The sequence below is a fragment of the Oikopleura dioica genome, chromosome XSR (genome assembly GCF_907165135.1).
Source record: "Oikopleura dioica chromosome XSR, OKI2018_I68_1.0, whole genome shotgun sequence".
Classification (NCBI taxonomy): Eukaryota; Metazoa; Chordata; class Appendicularia; order Copelata; family Oikopleuridae; genus Oikopleura; species Oikopleura dioica.
This window is the reverse complement of record NC_137294.1, coordinates 11,619,723-11,642,039: the sequence shown is the minus strand read 5'-3', so window position 1 is coordinate 11,642,039 and position 22,317 is coordinate 11,619,723. Positions and strand designations below refer to the sequence as shown.

Below are 22,317 nucleotides of genomic sequence, written 5' to 3'. Positions count from 1 at the left end.
TGGAATCGAGGAAAAAAGAAGAATGATATGGAAGATTTCTCCTCTGGAGCCGTTCTCGTACTGATATTTGCTATTGTTTACGTAAGTACACTCAGGCAAATGGTCTTTCAGGATCCTGACTCAGATTTTCATTCATCTTATTCATTTTAGATCGTTGTACGGTTGATTCTTCTGATCGGAGAGCGATATGTTCTCTCATATTTGCGCAAAAGCTCAACTGCGAGTTCGAGCTCGCCTACTACAACTTTACCTTCTTCTCGACCTACTTGTCAGTCAACGCAGTAGAATTCACCGTCACCTTTCCGAATTCGCCTCCAATTTCAAACGGTTTTGCATGCGAAAAAATCAAGGCGAACATTTCCTCCATTCAAATCCATTGGTTCTGCGTCTTCAGGCGCCTTCTTTACAAAAGACCAATTTCGCTCAAAATAGGCGACGTAAATACCGTCTTCGACTTGTACCGCCAAGCTGAAAGCCCAGTTCCTTCCTTCGTTCCTCAATCTTCTTCATCCTACGCGTCTCGGTCGTCCTCGCAAGATTTCTTCATCAAAAACTTTTTCCTCCAAAGTCTTCAATGTTCCTCTTTCACCAGTCGTTTCGATAGTAAGTCATTCGCCTCCTCCACCTGCTTTAATCAACCTTTTCAGTCTTCAACCCTGGCTATCGCCTGTCAGAATGCGCGATAACATTTTCAGTCCTTCAAACAGAATTCGCCATATCCGTGCGGGAAAAACTCAACCACCTTTTCACAACTTTATCTACTCCCGAGATTTCCCTATCGATCAACTACCCGAAAGGCCAAATCCTACGGGTGTACTGTCCCTTACTAATCAACTACACACTGCCATTACAAATGCCCTGCGTCAACGAAGAGCCCGAGTTCCTCGAGATCGTCTTCTCTAAGTTCAACATCGAGGCGGAAATCAAAGCCTTAGGCGTGATCCGCTCCTTCATCAAAAAAGCGCCACTTGGAGGAACTAGCCCGGAGCACTTTTCCTCTTCAACGCAGCTTATCCACTCTTCCAAAACTGCCCAAAAGCTGCTCAAATTGACGAATATGCCTCGTGCCGAGCTTCGAATTCACAACTTCTGCGCGGAGATCAACTCAGAGCGCGAAATGAAAACGCTGGAGCTCTCCTGCTCCGAAGTGTCTATCATGAAAACGCTGAAGGAAGTCGAACTCGTCGAAGTGGACAACGCACGGGCGAATAGAGCGGGCTCCAGAAGAAAGCCATTTCGCACCTCCTGGTCAATCGAATCAATGGCTGCGTGCGAACGAACATCTCTTCTTTTCGAACTGAAAGAAACGAGTCTCAGAAGTCACGACATAGAAGCGCCGCTGATCGAAGCGAATCACCTGCGATGCAATGTCGAGGTGGAAAACGGTCGCGTCCAACCAATGCGCATCATATTCGTCGTCCAAAGCAGTCAATTGACCCTGTTTCTGAACTTGGACGAGGCATTCCTTTGGTATAAATTGGCGAAGGCAGGGTTGGAATGGACGCCAGGCCCGTCAGGTCTTCGCCCGTTTGGTTCAAAAGAGTCCTTAGAAATGTTCAAACTTCAGAGGCATCGGAAGACCAAGTCCGAACCGGGAATTAAAAATCCCTATGCGAAAAGGGCGCTTGTCATTGAATACTTCCTCTCAGCAAAGATCAACAACGCCAAATGCTCCATTGAGTCGCATCAATCCAAAGCTCTACTAACCTTTCGCTCGCTCTCCATCCTCAACCATAAGCACTCAGACAGCCAGGGGATCATCTTCAACATTGACAAGCTGCAGAGCTTCACCGAGTCTGTTCTCGGAAAAGGACCGCCAGCTTTTGAAAGTGGTACGCATCATTGGGGCACGCTTATTGGAATTGAACAAGTGCGGCTTGGAAACTCGCTCGAATTCGAAACCGGAAGGGATCTGAATCAAACCATCTGCCACAACGATGTCAAAGTGTATGGCTTTACAATGGAAGTATCGAACGAAATTGCGGAAAACTTGACTCAATTAATCCGCACAGTCACCAACTTTGTCGAAAATCACTTCCAAGATACCTCTCCCGATCGCGTGCGAAATTCTAGAATATCTTCCGTGCTCAAAGTTGACTCCAGATACGCAGATGTGAATGTGCGCGATGTGACGATTTATGTGCGATCGAGTCAATGTCCAGAGCTGGTTTTATTCCGACTCGATACTCTCCAAGCAGATAGAAATTTGAAGGCGCTGAAGATCAAGATTTCTGGCGTGGCATTTGGACTGACGCAGTTTATTGGATCGAAAGTAGAGTGTCTGCCTTCGGATAGCATCGATGACAAGTTCTTCGAAATCAAGGAATGCCTCGCAACGTTTGAGCTGTCTGATTACGCCTTGGAAAAGTTATCGGTCGAGTTTCCTGCTGGTCATGTGACAGTGCTCAAGTGGAGTCCACGAGTGCACATTCTCTTCCACGAAAGCGTCGTTGAAATCATCAATCACCTTCGGAACGCGGTCATGTCCACTCCTCCCTCGACACCAAACTCTTCTTTTACCAATGGGCCAGGTCTATCAGGAAGCGAAGGAAAGGAGAGACTCAATCTTCTGAAGTATATCAGCGCGAATTTACGGGACTTTCACCTGATTTTCAACCTCGACACGGGCCAGAAAATGGAGCTGCGTCTCGTCAACTTCGGCTGTGTGTGCAATAAGCTCTCCGAGATTCGATTCTCGTCCTCGTCGATGATATTCGACTTCGACGATCATTCCAAACTCATAAACATAGAAGAGCTAAAAGTAACTTACAAAGAAAAAGACGACAATTTAGACGCGTTGCGAAAAGATCGTGAGGCTTATTTCAAGCTGAAGCCAAAAACATTGTCAAATCGCGTTCTTTTCATCGAATCCAGCCTCCTGCATCTTCATTTCCCCTTCAACTATATGTTCACAACCACATTCGAGCACTGCATCGCCACTTTCAAGATGATCAAAAAACTCTACAAACCGAATTCGGAGCCGTTTTCAAGCACCAAGTTGCCACCCGATCTCGTCTTTCGCGTCAAGAAGTGGCTCTGGACGGTCGAAGACGATCCCTTTGAGATTAAGCTTCGGTCAGTCTATGACTTTCACTCCCAAGAGGTTATCGACCAGCAGAAGCGTCTCAAAATCCTCGAAGATCGAATTAAACAAATGGAAGCGGAAGAAAGTGTCTTACGGGGGCTCCTGGACAAACTTCTTGAAAAGAACATTGACATCTATCTAGGTAAGCTTATTCCAGATAAAATCTCGTATAATCACTCGGTTTTAGCTCGTATTCGTAAAATGAAAGCAGAAGAAAAATGGATCAAGTATAAAAATCTCTTCAGCTGGACTGTAACTGATTTTGACTTGACAGTTTTGGCGGATAAATCGATGAACGGATACGAACCGCTGAAGGAACTGCTGCTTCTGATCGACCAAGACCTTCAAGACGAAACTGTAGCTGCCTTCGAGTACTCGACAATGTGGGGCCGAGTGATTGAGCTCAAAGCATCGAACTGGCGCGTCCAGCTTCGGGACTTTCCGACCGACTTGGTGAAAGCCGAGAATTTCTCGTGGACAGGAACGCTCTGCGGTGCAGAGCAGCACGGAACGGAAGAGCACAACTGGAAGCGATTCACAATCGATCCGGGACAGCCGTGGAGTTCGCGAGAAGTGATGCGAAACCTCGCCCCGCTCAAGTTCTTCCACGACATTGAGATGAATTACGATCTTCTTGAGCTCGGTTGGGGTCCATGTCTAGAAGCAGCCTGGGGCGAGTTCCAACACGCATTCGATCGAATAACCTCTGGCCCGCCGGATAACTCGCCAGCACTGCCCTGGTGGGACAAGCAGCGACTCAAGTACAGAGGCAAAATTGTCCTGAAAGCTAATCGATCAGAATGGCATCATTTGTCGTCAAAGAGTCCGTACGCGCACGAAGAACGCCTTTGCTGGCAATGGGACTAGGGATCTTCAATTTTCAATTAAGAAAGATTACACGCGTTTGTTTTTCGATTATTGACTAAAGCTACCGGTTGAAAGTGTAGAAAAATATTCATATCTTTTATCTGAACATTGACGATGATCCCATAAAAAGAACTCACTAACAGAGTCGAAAAAAGGCTTGACAATGAACTGGGTGCACGGAAAGATCTCCTTCCTGGGCGATCTGATCATCACCATCAACACGCGACGAAAATGGTCGAACATCAAATTCATCGAAATGCCAAACTTGTCGATGGACTGGCTGATCAGCTGGAACTTGCCGCGGAATGGGAACCGAACTGGGCACAATGTCTTTCCCTCTACAACGCCTCTACAAGACGGGGCAGATACTTATTCCAACTTTCGCTCGAAAAGTCTAGACCTCGAATGGCGAATCAACGTCCCAATGTTTCGCATTTTTCTGTTTTCGACGACGCTGAACTGGTTGAGCTCGTTTTGGAAATCGATAACGGACGTGGCTCGGCCGATCAAGCGCGGAAACGGTTGGTGGGCCGACAACACTCCGCCGAAGAAAAAGTTCTCCAGGCATTATCACAAGACTTCTCTTCTCTGGCGTTTCGACTCTATGGCGTGCGAGTATCGACAGAGCTTTTCGAAGAACATCGGTTTCGTGATTCAATCAAAAGCTGGCTTTCTCGAGTCCAATCACTTGCTCAAGATCGAAGAGCGACCCCGCGACGAAGCCATTCTTCTCCGTCCAAAAGCCGAGTGGTCGATGGAAAAGATGAATCTGGAAGCAAAGGAGATCCACGTCTACCTCAAAAATGCCTCCTCCTCGACTGACAACGCCGAGAAGAATTTCTTCGCCAGTTTAGACAATGTGAAGTTCCGTCGCTTCGCCGAGTTCATCGAGAACGCCGATCGACGAAAAATGATCTTTGACGCGGCCGATTTCAAAGCGCTCTGGAAGGTGGAAAACCGAGACTGTATTATGACACTGATCAATTCAGCAGAATGTGGAAACATTTTGAAAAAGAACTTGACCGCGAAATTAACGGTGATGTTTTCAAAGAACGAAAACTTAAGTTCCAACTCGAAGAACAATAAAGGAGCCCATCAAAATGGGGAGGAAATGAAAGAACTCACAGCTGCGGAATTCATCAATCCTTTGAATCAACTCTTAAACTCTGGAAAAAAGACTTGCTCGACCGAATTCGTCGAGCAATCAGCCAAGGCGAACGAGGAGAAACCAGTCTACACGGGGCTCGAATGTAATCTGCGAAACTGCCAAGTGCTGCTGAAGGGATTCGAAAGGCCTGGCTTCATGTGTCTCACCGCCGACAATATCAATCTGATACGACACGAGTATTGCCGAGCCTGGCGAGACGGTCAGTACTTGGACAAGTTCGGCACGAAAGGCACACTTACAGGGATGCAACTGTTCTCCCTCTCCGTCGGCTCCAAAGGCAGCACGCTAAACGAAACCGACCACCTCTGGGTTCCTGCGTATCAAATCCAACAAGAACTCTCCCACGATCTCGATCCACCAGAGAACATGCCAGGCGCGGATGTCAAATGAATAAACACTCTTATTGATTTTAATAATTTATTAAAATAAAATTTTGTAGCAGAAGTAACTGCTGCTGAGGAAAACCCCAGCGAGCACCGCGCCGGAAATAATCTTCTTCGTCCGGGACATCTTTGGTCGGCGAAGAGGAGGTGTCTTCAGCCGGGCCTGGCGGTTCGACCAGAGGATCTCGTTCACCGCCGTCTCCTGGAGACTCGCGAGGAACTCCTTAACATTTTATTAACTCTTTCCTGAGAAAAGATACTTACGTCAGGGTTCCAGTCGGACCCGTCGAAGGTCTCGAAGGCGGGGTCGGTGCTCGCTGGGGTTCTAGGCATCAGAAACTCTTCTGCTTCTTCGGAGAAGACCATGCTGCTCAGCTCAATTTTTAAGAGTGAAGAGTCCGTTGATGAAATCTCAAAAACAATGGACTCATATCTAGAAAAGATTTAAACGTTTTCTCGATCATTTTGACATTCTTTTTCAAAGGTGCTTACACAAAGATAGTTCATCCCTGCGCCTTGACGATAAACTACATGTCTTACTGCCCGATTCCTGGCAACGTCGACATTCCTCCGATCTCGCCTGAAGAAGTGCTCCGCGACAGTCGAACTTTCAACCGGGAAAAGACAATCAACACACTCACTGTTTCACAGAAACAAATGGAAATTTGGACGACGGATCAACAATATCTTCTAGCTTTGGATATCGTGAACAATTTATTCCTCCACGTGGAGCCAGGTATAAAGGAACGACTGACGCTGAAGATGCTGTCGAAAAGATTTCATCTGCAACTGGTAGAGGATCAGACCGTTGAGAATAAAGTCGAGGAGTTGCGCGAGAAGCTTAGGTAAGTTATTGAACTCCTGAGCTCGTTAATACCGTAAATCTTTATCCTAAGTTATAGGTGGATCAGACAGCTGAGGCATTCTGCTGAATGATCACAGATTAGATTTTCGCAAGTTTGATTCCTTTGGCTCGATTTTTTTCGTAATTTTATTAGAGAAATTCAGAGAAGATAACACAGTTGAATTAGTAGCGTCACACAATATTGGTCCATTATATTTTTGAATATTCTGAAGAAGAGTCAGAGGTTTATATGAAGCTCATCTCCCGCAGAGAGATGCAAATCAACCAAAATTTAGGCCTCCAAATTTGTTTTTCAAATATTCGCTGGAACGAACTAACACAAATCATTAGAATTGCAAGCAATTTCTAACCAATATCTTAGGGATCAAGCGATGGAGATCCAAGCTCGAATTCGGGAAGATCTGGATTGTGTCCGTAGCTTGGAACACGAACTGTACACCTTGTGCTGCTCGAATGAAGACGACGACAGTGATGATGAGGAACTCAAGCAGCTTATTTCTGAAACAGAGGACCAGGTCAACGACAAGAAAGACGTACTCAACATTCGATCAGAAGAAATGGCCGTAATGGTGTCGCTGGCGAAGGAAACGCACCTCAAGCAGCAGTTGTTGAGCGAAGACATCGGAAAGGATTCGGAACGGCAGACGAGGCGGACGCATTTTATCTTCCACGAAGTCAAATGGAAACTTGTCAGTGTGGAAGCTTCGCCAAACATTTTAGCTTCCATTCAGCCAAAGGTTTCCTTCTCAACATTTTGGAATGACTAACTGTTTTTAGGGAATAGCAAATTTCGTCATGAAAAATTTCGAGTACCGCTCTGTAGCTTCAGTTGATTCCGATCTGCACGAGAAGTCAAACCAGAATCACCATTCCCACGAGTTTAAAATTGGCGATTTCGAATTGTCGAACTTGCTGGAGAATCAGAAGTTCCAAACCATTCTCCGACCGCAAGTTCGCATCGCCCCCTCCAATCTTGCCTCGATTCGGGTCTTTTGCAAAGTGAGGCCTCCAGTCGGCGGCATCCCGGTCAAAGAGCGCATCGAACTGAACATTCTACCTTTGCACATTACTGTAACGAACACTTTCTATCGCGCCTTTCGCAACTTCTTCTTCCCGGACCCGTCTTTGGACACAGTGTCAGTTTCAAAACCTGCCTCGCCAAAGACTTTGAGAAAAGAAGCCGATTCAAAGTCAGAAGCTGGAAGTGATAGAAAAAGTCGTCTCTTTTCGAAATTTAGACGTTCGAGTCCAACGCTTGAAAAACAATCGAGGTAAAACTCAAGGAAGAGCTTCTGATTTTCCGTATTTTTTAGTCACTAACGTTCCCTTTTCTAGTTTATCCGAAATCTACAGCTCAAGTCTCCCGAGCTTCGATGACCACGGCGCTAAAATCATGGCTGATCGGGCGCGAAACAACCAGACATTCCACCACATCCAGATTCCAAAAGTCCCACTCACCGTTTCCTACCATTCCGACTGTAGAACCAACAAAGGTGCAATTTCGCTCAAATAAAGAATATCTCGATCTATGATTTTTTCAGTTCGAGTGCCAAGCTTGGACAATATGCGGCTGGATATTCCGTGCATTGAGTACAAGAACAAGACTTGGACTTGGCAAGATTTAGCTTCGAATATCAAAAATAGCTGCCAAAAAGTTCTCATGCAGCAAGGGACGGGTTTTGTCAACTGGTACTTTTTCTCTAGAAACTCTACTTGTTATTGATCGCCGAGCTTGTTAAACCCCGAACTAGCATTTCAGCAGAAAGTGCTAAAAGTAAAAGACCGAAAAAACAAGAACGAGAAAGAGCTGCCATCACCGGAAGACAACCTCTCCACGAAAAAGTTGGATCTTCTTTTTCCCCAAAAGCAGAAGAAAGGCCTCTTCAACCGCAAGAAGAAAAGCTAAGTTCAAAACAGAGTTTTCATTGTGTTCAATCAGTTCATTTTATTTATCCATTTCTGCTCGATCGGGCAGGGTTAAGGGTGTACTCGTCGATTTCGCCTATCTCTTAGTTCATTAAATTGGGATTTACTTTAGGAAAGATGATCAAATCGACGAGTATAGTCTTATGAATACTATTAAACTTCGTACTGCTACATTATATTCTATTCTATCGTTCGACCTTTCACTTCTTAAAACCACTCTTTAAATTCTCTAGAATGGACTCTGGATCAAGTTTGGAATCACCAGTTTGCTCCGTCCGCGCTTCAGTAATGATGTACAATCAAACAGAGAAGCGCTGGTATCCTTGCTCTGGGAATGGTATCTCGCGCGTTTGCATCTATCAGCACCCGCAGAATCGCTCGTTCCGCGTCGTTGGACGAAAGAACGATACGCAGGAGCTCTCCGTTCATTGCTCCATTGTCAGAGGATTGATTTACAATGAAGCAACTGCGACTTTTCATCAATGGCGACACAGTGGATCCGTTTATGGGTGAGTAGTGAAAAGTTTTACTTTGAAATAGTTTGGAAATCAACGAAGAGTACCAGATTTTCCAGCATTTTTTTGGGAAACCTGCGTTTATAAGGGGTTTTCGTTGAGAAAATTGTTGAAAATTAAGAGGCCAAAAATATGTTTCCGCGGATTCTGCTCGATAGAAACAAACTAGAGTTCTCTTCTTTCAATTTTCTCAATTCTAATTTGTCTCTTTTTAGGCTAAATTTCTTGTCACAAGAAGAAGCCCAAAACTTCTCGCTTTGGATGAACAAGTGTCTGGACTACGTGTGCGGCCGAATAGCGTGGCCTTGCGAGAGCCACGTAAAAGAACTGCGAGTCGCGGAATCAGCTGCAAATCAGTTGTCAAAGTTGCATCTTGATAATTCAAGTTCGGCAGTCCATCAACAACCCGATATCAACCAAAATATTCACTCCTCGGAAATGCAAGCAACGCGAACTCCTTATCAAAGCAGCTCAAGTCAAATGACCAAAAACAAAGTGACGCTGAATCCGAGAAAAGAAGAAAAATCACCGCAACAAGCTCAAGCAGCAGAAATTGTAACACAACCGGTAGGGTCGTTGAAAGTCAGGAAGAGGTCTCAAAGTTGGTTTAGAAAGGCAAAGAAAGTACACAACAAAACTTCAGCGATGAATTAAAAAGGTGTCTTCAAACGCGCGTGCAAACTACAAACAACCCGACAGAAGTTCAAAACCAAGTTCAATCGACGATTCAGCCCCAAGATTCAAGGTTTTTTTCTATCGTAAATGGACAAAGATAATTTTCACCTATTATTTAGTAAAGTTTTTAAATAGTAACGAGATGCTTTCAGCTTTTTAACAGTTACTACTGTAGTATGATTTTATTTGCAGAAATTGTGGTAGATGATATGAAGTTCAGCCAAGTATTTGCAAATGCATCATTTTGAAAATATTTAACAACAATTAGTTGTTCTGTTTAATAAACAAAAATTCTCACAACTATGATCGTATCATTTTTTCGAATGTTCCTTTCCAGATGAATTTTTCTTTATATAATCAAAAGAAATCTATGTGCCCTTGATTTTGATCTTTATTTCGTTTGATGTTGATTGCTTGAAATTTCACGGTTCCATAAACTGCCGTCCAATAAAAATGATTAAACCAAAGAAGGGAAAAAATTGGAATCCTCTATGCATTATATTCATCTTTTTTAATTATTTATCTGCTTATTATGTTTAAATCTTATTTCTAGCTCGGATTACTCGTCAGAAACCGCTGGTGAAGTTTGCGAAGTCTCCAAAATGCAGCAAATGCAGAAAGCCCTGCGCCAGGAACTGTTAGTTTTTCAGGCCGATTTCTTGAGCCAAATTCGCGAGATCGTCCGTTCCGAGATTCGGAACTCGCGCCTATCCTCGGACTCGTTCCATTGATAAAACACCCGTCTCGTTCTCTTTTTTTCTTCTTCACTAATCATCTACTTCATTCTATTTTTATTTTTTCGGTGGTGCATGCGTATCACAAGCAAAAAGGGATAAAAAACTGCCTCTCCGATAGTTCGATTGTTCGAAATCGAATCGATGCGATACTTTAAGTACCATTCTCGCAGTGCGTATCTATCAGATACAGATTCATCTGCCCAACTTTATTTTGCATCATCGTTTCATTCTTTTACCGCATTGACCAACGATCTTCGCAAGTTTTTAATTTAGTAAAAAAGGCTTTGTGGAAACCGTCTTCCACGAAGAAGGGTGTACTCATGCTCTTTTGCCAATCACACTCCATTGACGTGCTTTTTTTAAGGTTCCTGGATTTAAAAAACCACTTTCTACCTTTTTTTACCTGGAACATCATACAGATTTGGAATCAGCAGAAAAAATCTAGAACTTTGACCCTTTTAGGTTTCCAAAAATCACTTCCGGTTGCGATTCTAGAGCCGGAAGTTGGCGAAATTTATGAGAATGGCATGCAAATGACCTTTCAAATTGAAGCGTAGAACATTTTAAATCATTTGCGCGCGGTCAGATTCAGTTTTTATTTGGTTTAATTTGTTTTCCTTTAATTTGAAATTCTTAAAAAAGCCCAGAAAAATCGATTTTGTTTTCTGGTTTTACCGGTCGTTTTGACCGTGTTTCGATTTAATTCCTCTTTCAAGTGACTGGAAATGTTCTAAGCTTCAATTTGATAGGTCACATGCATGCCATTCTCATAAATTTCGCCAACTTCTGGCTCTAGAATCGCAACCGGAAGTGATTTTTAGAAACCTAAAAGGGTCAAATTTCTAGATTTTTTCTGCTGATTCCAAATCTGTATGATGTTCCAGGTATAAAAAGGTGTAAATCGGTTGTTTAAATCCAGGAACCTTAAAAAAAGCACGTCATTCGATCTTTATTCCATATTCTATGAAATGAAAAGCTGACGTCGCATTACTATGTATCTTCATTCACTTTAAACTACATATAATATCCAACAGATATCAACTGGAGGCCTGAGATCGGCAAAAGCGCTCCAGTACCCTCTTCTTTGTGGAAGACTGTTTCCACAGTGCATCTATTAAAGCCTTTAATTTGAAGGTAAGACCCGCCAAGATCATTGATTTTTTGCGGTATCTTTATTTCTTGTTTCAAGTTTGTCATGCTAAATGTGCACTAAACTTATTTCCACTTTTACCTGCTCAAAAATCACAAGTATACTCGTTCAAACGCTTTTCTATCTAATCTCACTGCAAAAAAGTCTCAGCAAAAAACACACAAAAAATTTAATCGTTCAAAAAAGTTTTCAACTAACGCTTTCCCGCATCCGTCGTTACCTAAACAACTTTAAATATTATAAAAATATATTCGGTTTGATCACAGAGGTCTTCTGCCTCTCTGCTTTGACCAGATAAGTAAACAAACAAATGCTTCTTTACGTTTTGTTCAGAGTCCTCAATTGTCACTCAATTACTCGATATGGAATCGTCTGGCAACACCCCTGGAAAACTTGAGCAGCTTAGGAAAGGACTAAAATAACTGTTGTGTATGAGCTAAGTTGGGTAAGGGTTGGGAGGAGGCTCCTAAACCTAACCCTAGTTGGCAGTTTTGTCAAAAATGGTTGTCTAGTCTTTGAAAGAATCCGAATTTCTCGCCAGTTTCAAACTATCCTCGACAAAACCGTTCCCCTCACTGTTCCAAGATGGTCCTTTGCTTTCACTCTTTACATGATTTACTGGGTCCGAGTCTGGTAAGTCCATCATATTCACAACACCCCCTAAAATAGAATCAAGGTATCTCAACGGCTTCCACATCATCACTTACGCGCTTCACATTTATTTCCTCAATCTTTTCATCGCGTTTCTCACACCAAAGGTTGACCCCATGAGTTACGACGATGCATTAGATGAGGACGATTCCGACGGACAGCTGCCCACCCGAGGCGGCGAGTTCAAACCTTTTATCAGAAGACTGCCCGAGTTCAAGGTAAAAAGGGCTTTCTTTCTTTTCCAAAATGTACTTGCTAGTTCTGGTGCTGGGCAACGAGAGCAACGTGCGTTTCATTTGCCATGACTTTCTTTGAAGGATTCAACGTGCCAGTCTTCTGGCCCATTCTTGTCATGTATTTTATCATGCTCTTCGGTTAGTATTAGCTCTTACAGTAGCTTTTCATATCCCATTTTTCGCTTGATCTCTTACTAACTTAAAAACTTAAAGTCATCACGATGAAGCGACAAATCAGACATATGATGAAGCATAAGTATGTTCCATGGACCTCAGGAAAGAAGAAATTCCAGGGAAAAGAAGACTCCGGCACCGTAAGCAAAATTTTCTTTATTCACATTTTTCAAGTAAATTTAAGGTGATCGACCAGCGCTATTAAAGAGCCCACATGCTTTTCCTTTTTCTTCAATAATTCAACTACCGATAATATTTCAACCCAGCTGCATATCTCCAAAAAACAAAACATTTATCAAAAAAGCAACAACGAAAAAAAAACAAAACATATTCCCCGACTCAACCACAACCGCTGGCGCACCAAAGCAACACCATCAACTGGGCGAAACAAAAAAAAAGATAATAAAAAAAATAAATTCCTATCTGCCCAGTACCTCTGTCTGTGCAATTCCTGTGCAATTTCTAGATTATACTTTTAAATAATGGAATACGTTTAAAATAACTGAATTGAGCATCATCTTTTCTTTCGTCTATTCTGAGCATCTCTTTTTCAGAAAAATAAGCCACCATTCCGCCCGCTAAGAATGCGCCGATGAAGGGGAAGGCCAAGCCACCTAAGACCCCCGATGTTGGCGGGAAGGATCGGGGGTCGGCGAACAACTCCTCGGAGTTTGTTCCAGGTGTGTCGGAGGCCGATTGGGACTTTCTGCAGGGCATAGACGAGGTAAAAACGCACTAGTAGCTTGAAGAAGCATTTGTCCCGGTTCTCTTCCATGATTTCAGCGCTTCATTCTTTCAGAGAGACTCCTTTATCGCCGGCCTAGTAGGAAGCTTGGTTGAGGACTCGCTCAACACTTGCCAAGCGCGAATTTTGAAGCAACAGGCATCTGCCTACGCGGCGGATATCTTCTGCCAAATTCTAGAGGTGCGAAAGAATTGAAAGATTCGAAGCTTACAAATTTCAGTGCACTGTTGAGAACTATTTCCTCTCGACAGATCTGGAATTCGGACGGGATGAGATCTGGGCAGAAGATGAGCCTCCAAAAGTATCGATAATCGACTCGTGGATGAGTAACAAAGTGCCGGTGATTCGAACTCCCACTGATAGGTACAGTTCAACGAGCAACACTCGACAAATGACCATTATTTTCCAGGCCTTTCTCTCGTCTCTCTGCCTCGACTTCGAGTACGCTGATTTCAGAGGAGCAGCTGCAGAACACACCAAACACTCCAGAGTTTGAATCTCCTATTCCCCCGCCGAAGAAACTCTCGGTCAACAGAACGGTAAATTTTAGTAGGAGTGTTCGCAATTCCATCTTCCCTTTTTCATTTCAACTATTGAACTCGCCTAATTGATGATTAGATAAACGGACGACGAAAAGACTCCCCAAAGATCAAAAAAGGAAGTCTAACTCCTTCGCCTCTTCTGAGCGACGAAGCAGAGGTACCCGTTTTCTTTCCTTCAGCGAATTCTAGTCACTTTTCAGCTGCTTCTTTCGCCCGTTATTCCGCCATCTGGCAAAGGAGGTTTGAATCCTCTCCCGAAGATTCAAAAGTACGGAACCGACTCTTTCCGTGGATCAGTCAAGGCCGCCTCGAAGGTCAGTTTTTTTCCTTTTCGGGTAGATTCTAGCGTTGTTAATTTTAGCATTTGGTCGAGTACGACGAAGTAGGCAATGTTATCAGCGTTGCTAAAATCGGCGTGGATCAGTTGCCCCGCGCCAGCAAGAACCGAACGTCTTACAAGATCGAGTCTCCGTCCTCGATGAGTGAGGCTTCCTCGACGAGCGCCCCTCCTGCTCTGCTGAACCGGCCGCGGCGAATTACAAAAGTGCGAGAAAACAACAAACCCGTCAAGTGCAACACCCAAATCATCACTCATGCCAACTTCCCGTGCGGCGTATCGATGGACGAAATTGGACCAAGAGCAATTGCCAAAGGATTGTTTATAAAAAATATTAAATTCTCAATCGAAGGAAAATTTGTTATAAGCCTGAAAAGGTTCTCAACGCTCTCCGCGAGTAGTGGATCTGGCTCCGATCAGAATGGTGAATCGCCAAAAAGTGAAGCCATCGGACATCGTCACTTCCTAAAAGAGCCAAGCGCCACTTCAGTTCTCTCTTCTTTCTCTTGTTTTGAATTTCTATATTTTTAAATTTCAAAAATAAATTATATTTTTTCACTGTGAATAAACTCCTGCGCCAATTCAGTCTGAAATGAGTTACCAGCAGAATCATCATCCGCAGCAGCAGGCGGACAATGACGACTGGCGCTCGGACTCGTTTCGAACGCGGGTGCGGAATCAGATACATCAGTATCTGCAGGAAGGAGATCTAGATCATATGTCGCTTTTGTAGTCTGTAGAAAACTGAGGAATAATACTGTCTATTTGTGCTCGGGAATTTGTGTTGAAAGCCTGAGTTAGGGTCTGTCTTCTTTCAAGAAACCCATCTTGGATTTCTCGATTTCTTCTCGATAACTCAGGAGTCCTCAGTTTCAAAGCAAGATGTAGTCAGTAGTAAAATCGTGATATATCTCGCCAGGAGGTCGACAACTCCGGTTCCGAGAAGGCCGCCACTTGGGAGCAGCAACTCTTTTCAAAGTCCACAGCCAAGTTGTTCACTCGAAAACGTTAATTCCTCAAAAAACAGAGCAAAAATGAACACACTCGGGCAACTCGTGAAAGACAAGAACGAATACGTCAACCTGGCATCGAAGTTGATCTCCAAGCTCCAAGGATCGGCTCATCAAACGCCTCATTAACCTCTAACAACCATTAAAAAATTGAATGGCAGACTTTGATTGTGTTTTTTGAGCCTTTTTTAGAGTATCAGGTTATTTCGTTTCCCTTTTTTGATGACATTTTGGAAGAAAGAAGAATTGAGATATCGGCTTTTGACTAAATTGGTTCTTTCATGCTCGTTTTTAATCGCCAGATGTTCTTTTTTTCGACAATCAAAGAAAGAGCATCCGGGATTTCTTTCCGATAAGTTCTTTTGAAACATTTTTTCAGCAGAACTCGGGCAACCGAAACAACCCGAACAATCAACAACAGCACAATCAAGTCCAACCACCCGGCCATCCGCAGCCACAAGCGCAGCAGATCCATCAGGAATGAGTTTCAATATCTTTTTTTTCCAAAAATGGCGTCCTTTCAGTTCTGACTATTTCTCGTTAATTTGGCAATTATGAACAAATCTTGAAATTCAAATTGAAGCATCATGGTACTAGTTTAATTTTTATTAGTTGATGGTTGAATTACATGCCTTTTCAAGGCGTTCAGCAGCAGCAAATGGGCCAACGCTGGATGCCACAGCAGCCGGGCGCCTTTCAGAACCAACAAAATTTTCAGCAGCAACAGGTAAACCCTCCATCTCGTTTTTTATACCGAACTGTCGCATGCAGGGTATGACAAACCCACTTATGATCATTCATTATGTTCCCATTCAGCTAGGAATACGTTAATGAAATCATATAGAGCCTTTATAGGCTTCAATCAAGCTAAATTCATCGTCATTTTCGATTTCGAACAGCACGTCAAATTCACAGCACTGTAGAGCTGACTGAGTAAATCCCATTCGTGACATTTTCAGTACGGGCCGGCGGTTGTTGCTCAGCTCCACATGAAGATAAGGGAACTCACGGCACGAGTTGAGGAGCTCGAGAAAGAACTCGAAGCTGAGCGCGCTGCCAAAGCCGAATCTGAAAAGTCCCGATCTAGTCTTTCTCAAAAGCTGGAAGAACTCTCTTTACGATAATAAATCAAGCCAAAGATCAAGAGTCGAGTAAAAATAATCAAAGAGTCAATGTTCAATTTTAGTGAATCTTACTTTTATAACAACTATGGGAACCGCAATATATTTCACCTTCTTAGAAAAAACGATATCTAGACAATCATTTTCTAGCGCGTCCAAAATCAACATGTTCCAAGCCCACAGCAGCAGATGAACTCCGGAATGGCTGGACCAAACGCCGGCGGAATGCCTCAAAATGCGAGCATGGGCTCTCATGGCCAAGGAAACATGCATCAAGGCGCTCATCCGGGTAACGCGCAAAATCCACAGATCAAGCGCGAAAATGACGAGGAGCAGCAACGCTTCTACAAAGAAAAACTCCGCCGGCTGCAACGATACATCGAGCCGCTGAATCGAATGATTGCTAGAAACGAAACCAACCAAACCGTGCCGCGAATCAATGACCCTGCCACAAAGGTTTCAAAACAGCATCTAATTCAACCAAAACCATTTTACTAAAGGTGCGAGCGATCATCCTCGGCCAAGAAATCCACGACATTCAATTGCTAGACAAAGTGGAGGCGTTTTGCAAGCAGATGCTGGTCGAAAATCAGCAGCAAAACGACTACACACCGAAGAACAACAACAACCATCCCTGCCAGGCGCTGCTTGACGTCGTCATTGCCCACATCTCCAAGCCCAACATCAACCACACACTCAGTCGGACCTTCAAGCCGGTTTTGGACAAAGTCCGACCAGACCCTGCGCCCTACGCGATCAACCAAAAAGAGGAAAATCTCCCAGCGCGGAAACACACCATCCCATTGATTCTTCAAGGAGAAGTCGCTTCTTTGGACAAGAAATTCTCCGTCAAACTCAACGATTCCTGCCACAACACCAAGGGCGACATTCATATCGTCGTCGAGCTCAATGATCCAACTCTACCTCCTGTCAGACCTCTTTAGTAAGTAAAAAAGCTGAGCTCGGCATTGCCTTACAATTTAAGAAATAGTACTGAAGCTTTATTTAATATTCTAGTATAACGATTCCTGCTGATTATCCGAATATATCGCCGATTGTTGAAAATACTGATGACAACATGGAACAACACATGGTCGAAACATTGGAAGAAGGAACCGATTTCATTCAAACCCAGAAATTGATCTTCCATGAGAGGCAGTACTCTCTCGGGAGCCATGTTGTTACTCTAACTCAAGGTAAACAAAGAGGCTGATATGGCGGTCCCTCTTTCTCTATGTAAAGATCTGGTTTGACGGTGACTTCAGTTCTATCTGGCTGGGAGCTCAGCATCCGCCAGGCAATGGCCCGTGCCAACATCGATTTCGCCCAACAGAAGCTCAAGGAATACGAAGAAACGCACATCATCGAAGAAGAGCCACAACACATCATTGCCTAGAAAAAAACTCGTTGCTTTGGCCAATTGTTGGCCGCCGGACAAATTTAGCAATTTTTTTCTCTCGCTCAGCCAGAGTTTTTTCAGTCTAAATTTCAGCCGGCCTCTGTTCCTTCCCTTTTATGAAGTGCAATATTGAAGAGTCGATTTCTGAATCAATAAACGACCTCTGAAAATCTACGTTTCTACGAATTATTAACAGCTGTTTTATTTTCTAGAACGCGAATTATTCTACTTCAGAAAGTAGTTTTCACAAGCAGTTATGGCTTTCCGGGCAGGGTTATATAATTCAGGTCAATCTGGCGACCTCGGCGACATGTGTAGAAACCTGAGTCAGGTTTCAAATAGCTTTGATAACACGGCTTTTTATCAAAGGTTATCTTGACTCAGGTTTCCACACATGTTGTCGAGCCCTGACGTCAACAATAGAACATTCCAAGTCGAAAAATATGAAATGTTGGAGAATTAATTACTTGGAAAATCAATAAGCAGTTTAATGATTATCATAAACATTCGGAAAATTTGAATGAAAAATAGTATCGATTTCAATCGATTAAAAGTAGTGTCCGTTGATTGTGAATTGTTAGCATTGGTTCTTTCTCGAAGAGTTATGTAACCCGCTGTCATTACAGCGCTAGTTTTATTTTTTCTCCCTCGAGGCTAAATTATTATTCGAAAAAAAAACAGCAGTGAAAAATTAAAATGTCTAACCCGTGTATGAGTTCGTTACGGCGACATGTCCCGCTGACTTGTCTGCATCGAGGGCGAGTGGTGCGAGTACTCAGCCGACCGCTAGTTTCGACCTGCCAGTTGCGCGCTTTTGACAGAGGAACTGGGGGCGCTGACGGCGGAAATGATGGTAACAATCACAAGTGCCCCGATTGCGGAGCGCCCATGGTCTCCATCTCCAAGTTACAAATTGGCGCGCGCTTTTTCGAATGCAAAGGTACTTTTTAGAACTAGCCAAATATTCATGCCTCTAATTTTTCTTTACAAGTAGCTTACAGTTATGTAGCATAATCCTAGACTCGCAACATGTGTACAAGGCCTCGTATAAGGTCTTTTAGAGCTAATTATATCAGAATTATATGGATAGAAGTTAGTTATAGTCAACCTGTTGGCAGCCCAAGTTAACATTGATTCTTTAAGTTTGCAAGATGTACTACAAATCTGAAACGCGACTGTACCAGCCGAACAGCCAGCCGCAGGAAACGAGCGAGGCAGGCCTAACAGAAGGAAAAACGTTTCAAGAAATTCCGACGCCGAAAGAATTCCACCAGTACTTGGACAGATTCGTGATCGGACAAGAGCCGGCGAAAATGGAGCTCTCCACCGCTGTTCATTATCACTACAAGAGGATACAGAACAACTTACAGTACAAGGCTAATCAGGAGAATAAGACCCAAGCGGCGGAGGGCGAAATCGCGAGTGTTCTCATTGACAAGTCTAATATTTTAATCATGGGCCCAACTGGCTCTGGAAAAACACATCTAGTCCAGGTAATAAGACAAAAAATAGATAGAAATCAATGGTAAAACCCACTTTTAGACGCTTGCAAAATATCTAGACGTCCCCTACGCCGTCGCCGACTGCACAGCCCTAACCCAAGCAGGCTACGTCGGCGAAGACATCGAATCGGTCATTCAAAAGCTTTTGCAAAACGCTGGAGGAAATGTAGAAAAGGCCCAGCGTGGTATCGTTTACTTGGACGAGATCGATAAAATTGCAGCAAGAAAGCTATCCGGCGGTAACTTCCGCGATGTTTCTGGCGAGGGTGTTCAGCAAGGACTGCTCAAATTGCTGGAAGGGTCGGTTGTTTCTGTCAAAGATCCGTTTAAAAAACCTGCAGCAGGAAATATTCAAGGTAAAGCAAATTATTATACTCCAAAAAAAGGCTCGAATTCACCAAAAGAAGTAGCAGCACGTTATCTTGGTTCAAACCCTACCCCTAATCGTATGGTTTTAGTGGACACTTCTGATATTCTCTTCATCTGTTCGGGTGCGTTCACTGGACTGCCGAAGCTCATTCAAAGCCGTTTGCAAAAGAAGTCTCTTGGTTTCACGACGAAGCCTCAAAAAGTCTCTCTCAGTAAAAAGTCCAAAATCGCTGCGATGGAGGAGCGCCACAAGGAAGAAGACGCATGCATGCTTAGGATAGAGCCTGACGATCTGCACAAGTTTGGTCTCATCCCCGAGTTTGTCGGTCGCCTTCAAGGTCAGAATTCGAAAGCAAGGAAGAGAAGTTGATTTTCTTCTTTAGTTCTTTGCCCGATCATGAACCTGACACAGGCGGACTTCGTCAGAATCCTCAACGAGCCGGACAACGCGATCGTGAAGCAGTACCGCTCGCTGCTCGCCCCTGTCGAGCTGGAGATCACGGATGAGGCGTTCGAGCGCATCGCCCAAATCGCCATCGAACGCGGCACTGGTGCGCGAGGCCTCAACTCTTCGATGCACAATCTTCTCAAAACTGTAAAATATGAAATTCCTGGCTCTGACATTACCTCTGGTAAGTGCCTTTCAATTAAGAGTCCCTGTGCTAGAATTGATTATTTACTAAACTTTGCTTTAGTTTATATTGACGCCGATGTCGTTGATAAAAAGAAAGAACCCGTGCTGACAAGAAGGGAACCTGAAGTCGAGGAGGAGCAAGCAGCGTCAGCCTGAACCGGGCGTATAATTTCTATTTCTGTTCATTCACGGAAAACGACGATTTCTGCGTTAATAAAAAAGATCAACAAAACAGAGCAGACAGTCAGGTTTATTGACGTCGAGTCAAGAAATCAAGCACGTACCAAAGATTTTTGTTAGCGCAGGGGAAGTGCATTTTATAATGAGAATTAATTTTGATTAACAGAACTATCAGTTTGGAATAAAGAATGAATACAGTATTCAGAATACTCCACAGATGTAGATTCTACAGACTACAATAATTCATCGGCGTCACGAAGAGAATCGGATAAGTTGCAAATTTCTCATGATACCCAATAGTCTCTACCTTGGCAATATCGTCGCCATCTTTGCTATCAGTTGAACAAGCAGCAAGTCTTTGGGAATAGAAAGTTGGTCAACTGTTCCTAGTGATATGCGTTGCACGTTTCGAGTGGATGCCCTACTTTCCCCTGGAAAAACATAAATCGTGTTTTCTGATAGAATTGATGATCCCCGATAACATGGCTGAAGAATTAAAGATTTCAAATCTCGAAAAAACTCTGAAATTGTTTCACCTGTAGCAGATTTTTCATTTTCGCCCAAGCGACTCCGTTGAGCAGCCAAACTTCTGCTAAATACAAATAAACGTGGTCGTCAAAGCCGCCTATCGTGATGATTGATCCAGACGGCAAGCCAATAACAGAATGATCTCTTATTGGCCTTGGATGTGTAGGAAGTTCTTCCCAGCCATCATTCGTGAGTTTTTCAGTCGATCCCGGACGAGTATTCCGACCGCCGACTGCTGTAGGCGATCCCTTATAAAAGGCAATGCCGGCATGCACGTGTCCATAGTTTGGGGTGAATGAAAGCTCTCTAGTAACAGTGCCATCGAATACTTCGCACATTTTGTTTGTATACCAATCGAAACAAAGCAGAGCTTAAAAATCATAAATCAGCAATCAAGGATTTTCGCGTAGTACCTTCACTTCCATCCGAAATCGACAGTGTAGCCCCGACCATATAGTCTCCCAGTAGCCGGTTCGGAAGAAGAGTAAGACTGCATCTATCTATTCTTAGAATCTTAAAATTTATAAATTATTAATGATGATATCATGACTTACTCGTAATCCGTCCTCCCAGCCACCGAAAAGATGCAATCGACCATTGATAAGTTCATATTTAGATGCATAAATATTCTTCGAAATAACTATTTTCGCATTGTCGTTTCTAGCGCCGTCCCCAGAAAGAGAATATTGTACGTAATTATTCAAATTCCGTTCATGTATGATGACATGGATCTGACTCGGTCTATGCTCAAAGAAATAGACGTTTCTGATTTCAGTTCGCCTGTCGAATTTAAACACTCGTATTCGCTTTTCTTTCAGCGTTCGAAGTTCCTTCATTTCTTCTTTTGCAATTTTCTTGTCTTTATTCTTTATAATCAAAAGCACTGACGAGTCTCCTTGGGCATCGAAAATCAGTTCAAAAGACGTCCAGTGCAAGCTCAAACGAGTTTCCAAGACGATCGTTTTATCGAAAAATTCGGATGAAATTCCAATTGAGCTGTTATCAAAAATTTCAACTGCAAAGATCGATTGCTCGCTGAATGATCGGAACTCGAGGATTTTGGCTGCTTTGTTTGGCAAGTTTGAATTTTTCTTCAGAGCCTCATAAAAGCGTTTAACGGTAATTACGATTATCGAAAAGTTTTGATTTTGTTTGAGACTCTTTCCTTTATTTCAAAGTTTAATTTTAACTTTTGGTTAAAGTCGAGTTCAATTGAAGAAATGTGGAATAATGACTCGTCGAAAGAGGTAAAACCAGAATTCGGAATAATTACGAGAGGATATGGCGGAGATAGACTGCTTGCTTTAATCAAGGCTCTTACCTTCGGTTACAATGCAGGTTGTACGTTCATCATGAACAGTTCATTTATAATTGATTATTCAAGAGCCTCAACTGACTGTGGAAATTTCTTAACTTCCCCAACAGCGTTTTTAGCAAAGTTGGGAAAGACGTCATCATGAAACGCGAAAAACGGGTTACTTGTCACGTGCATTTTCTTCATGGCTTTTTGCTGCTGAA

At 43.3% G+C, this 22,317-nt stretch overlaps 6 protein-coding genes across 6 annotated transcripts; all 6 read left to right on the top strand.

The window, feature by feature from the left end:
* Positions 1-27: 27 nt before the first annotated feature.
* On the top strand, positions 28-8,497 carry LOC145709355 (bridge-like lipid transfer protein family member 2). The gene is made up of 11 exons (XM_081787035.1): positions 28-85; positions 151-603; positions 648-3,227; positions 3,273-3,946; positions 4,083-5,493; positions 5,988-6,348; positions 6,730-7,105; positions 7,146-7,639; positions 7,704-7,861; positions 7,910-8,038; positions 8,120-8,497. The coding sequence occupies exons 1-11, from the start codon at positions 28-30 to the stop codon at positions 8,272-8,274; spliced, it is 6,849 nt and encodes a 2,282-aa protein (XP_081643161.1). The 3' UTR covers positions 8,275-8,497.
* LOC145708292 (sprouty-related, EVH1 domain-containing protein 1-like) lies at positions 8,497-11,671 on the top strand. The gene is made up of 4 exons (XM_081785949.1): positions 8,497-8,803; positions 9,025-9,376; positions 9,421-9,554; positions 10,038-11,671. Exons 1-4 carry the CDS (start codon positions 8,529-8,531, stop codon positions 10,213-10,215), a joined length of 939 nt encoding a protein of 312 aa, XP_081642075.1. The 5' UTR covers positions 8,497-8,528; the 3' UTR covers positions 10,216-11,671.
* Positions 11,672-11,677: 6 nt separating this feature from the next.
* LOC145708294 (protein RER1-like) lies at positions 11,678-12,911 on the top strand. Its single transcript, XM_081785950.1, has 6 exons — positions 11,678-11,777; positions 11,894-12,004; positions 12,048-12,240; positions 12,282-12,396; positions 12,472-12,572; positions 12,617-12,911. Exons 1-6 carry the CDS (start codon positions 11,734-11,736, stop codon positions 12,635-12,637), a joined length of 585 nt encoding a protein of 194 aa, XP_081642076.1. The 5' UTR covers positions 11,678-11,733; the 3' UTR covers positions 12,638-12,911.
* Positions 12,912-12,984: 73 nt separating this feature from the next.
* On the top strand, positions 12,985-14,614 carry LOC145708291 (uncharacterized). The gene is made up of 7 exons (XM_081785948.1): positions 12,985-13,156; positions 13,232-13,357; positions 13,398-13,540; positions 13,587-13,716; positions 13,796-13,876; positions 13,920-14,033; positions 14,081-14,614. The coding sequence occupies exons 1-7, from the start codon at positions 13,025-13,027 to the stop codon at positions 14,585-14,587; spliced, it is 1,233 nt and encodes a 410-aa protein (XP_081642074.1). The 5' UTR covers positions 12,985-13,024; the 3' UTR covers positions 14,588-14,614.
* A 1,080-nt stretch (positions 14,615-15,694) lies between these two features.
* On the top strand, positions 15,695-17,734 carry LOC145709354 (mediator of RNA polymerase II transcription subunit 15-like). The gene is made up of 5 exons (XM_081787034.1): positions 15,695-15,793; positions 16,338-16,643; positions 16,688-17,130; positions 17,205-17,383; positions 17,453-17,734. The coding sequence occupies exons 1-5, from the start codon at positions 15,695-15,697 to the stop codon at positions 17,581-17,583; spliced, it is 1,158 nt and encodes a 385-aa protein (XP_081643160.1). The 3' UTR covers positions 17,584-17,734.
* Positions 17,735-17,827: 93 nt separating this feature from the next.
* Positions 17,828-20,321, top strand: LOC145708290 (ATP-dependent Clp protease ATP-binding subunit ClpX-like). The gene is made up of 7 exons (XM_081785947.1): positions 17,828-17,853; positions 18,303-18,526; positions 18,730-19,079; positions 19,129-19,444; positions 19,547-19,795; positions 19,841-20,089; positions 20,153-20,321. Exons 1-7 carry the CDS (start codon positions 17,843-17,845, stop codon positions 20,245-20,247), a joined length of 1,494 nt encoding a protein of 497 aa, XP_081642073.1. The 5' UTR covers positions 17,828-17,842; the 3' UTR covers positions 20,248-20,321.
* The last annotated feature ends 1,996 nt before the right edge of the window (positions 20,322-22,317 follow it).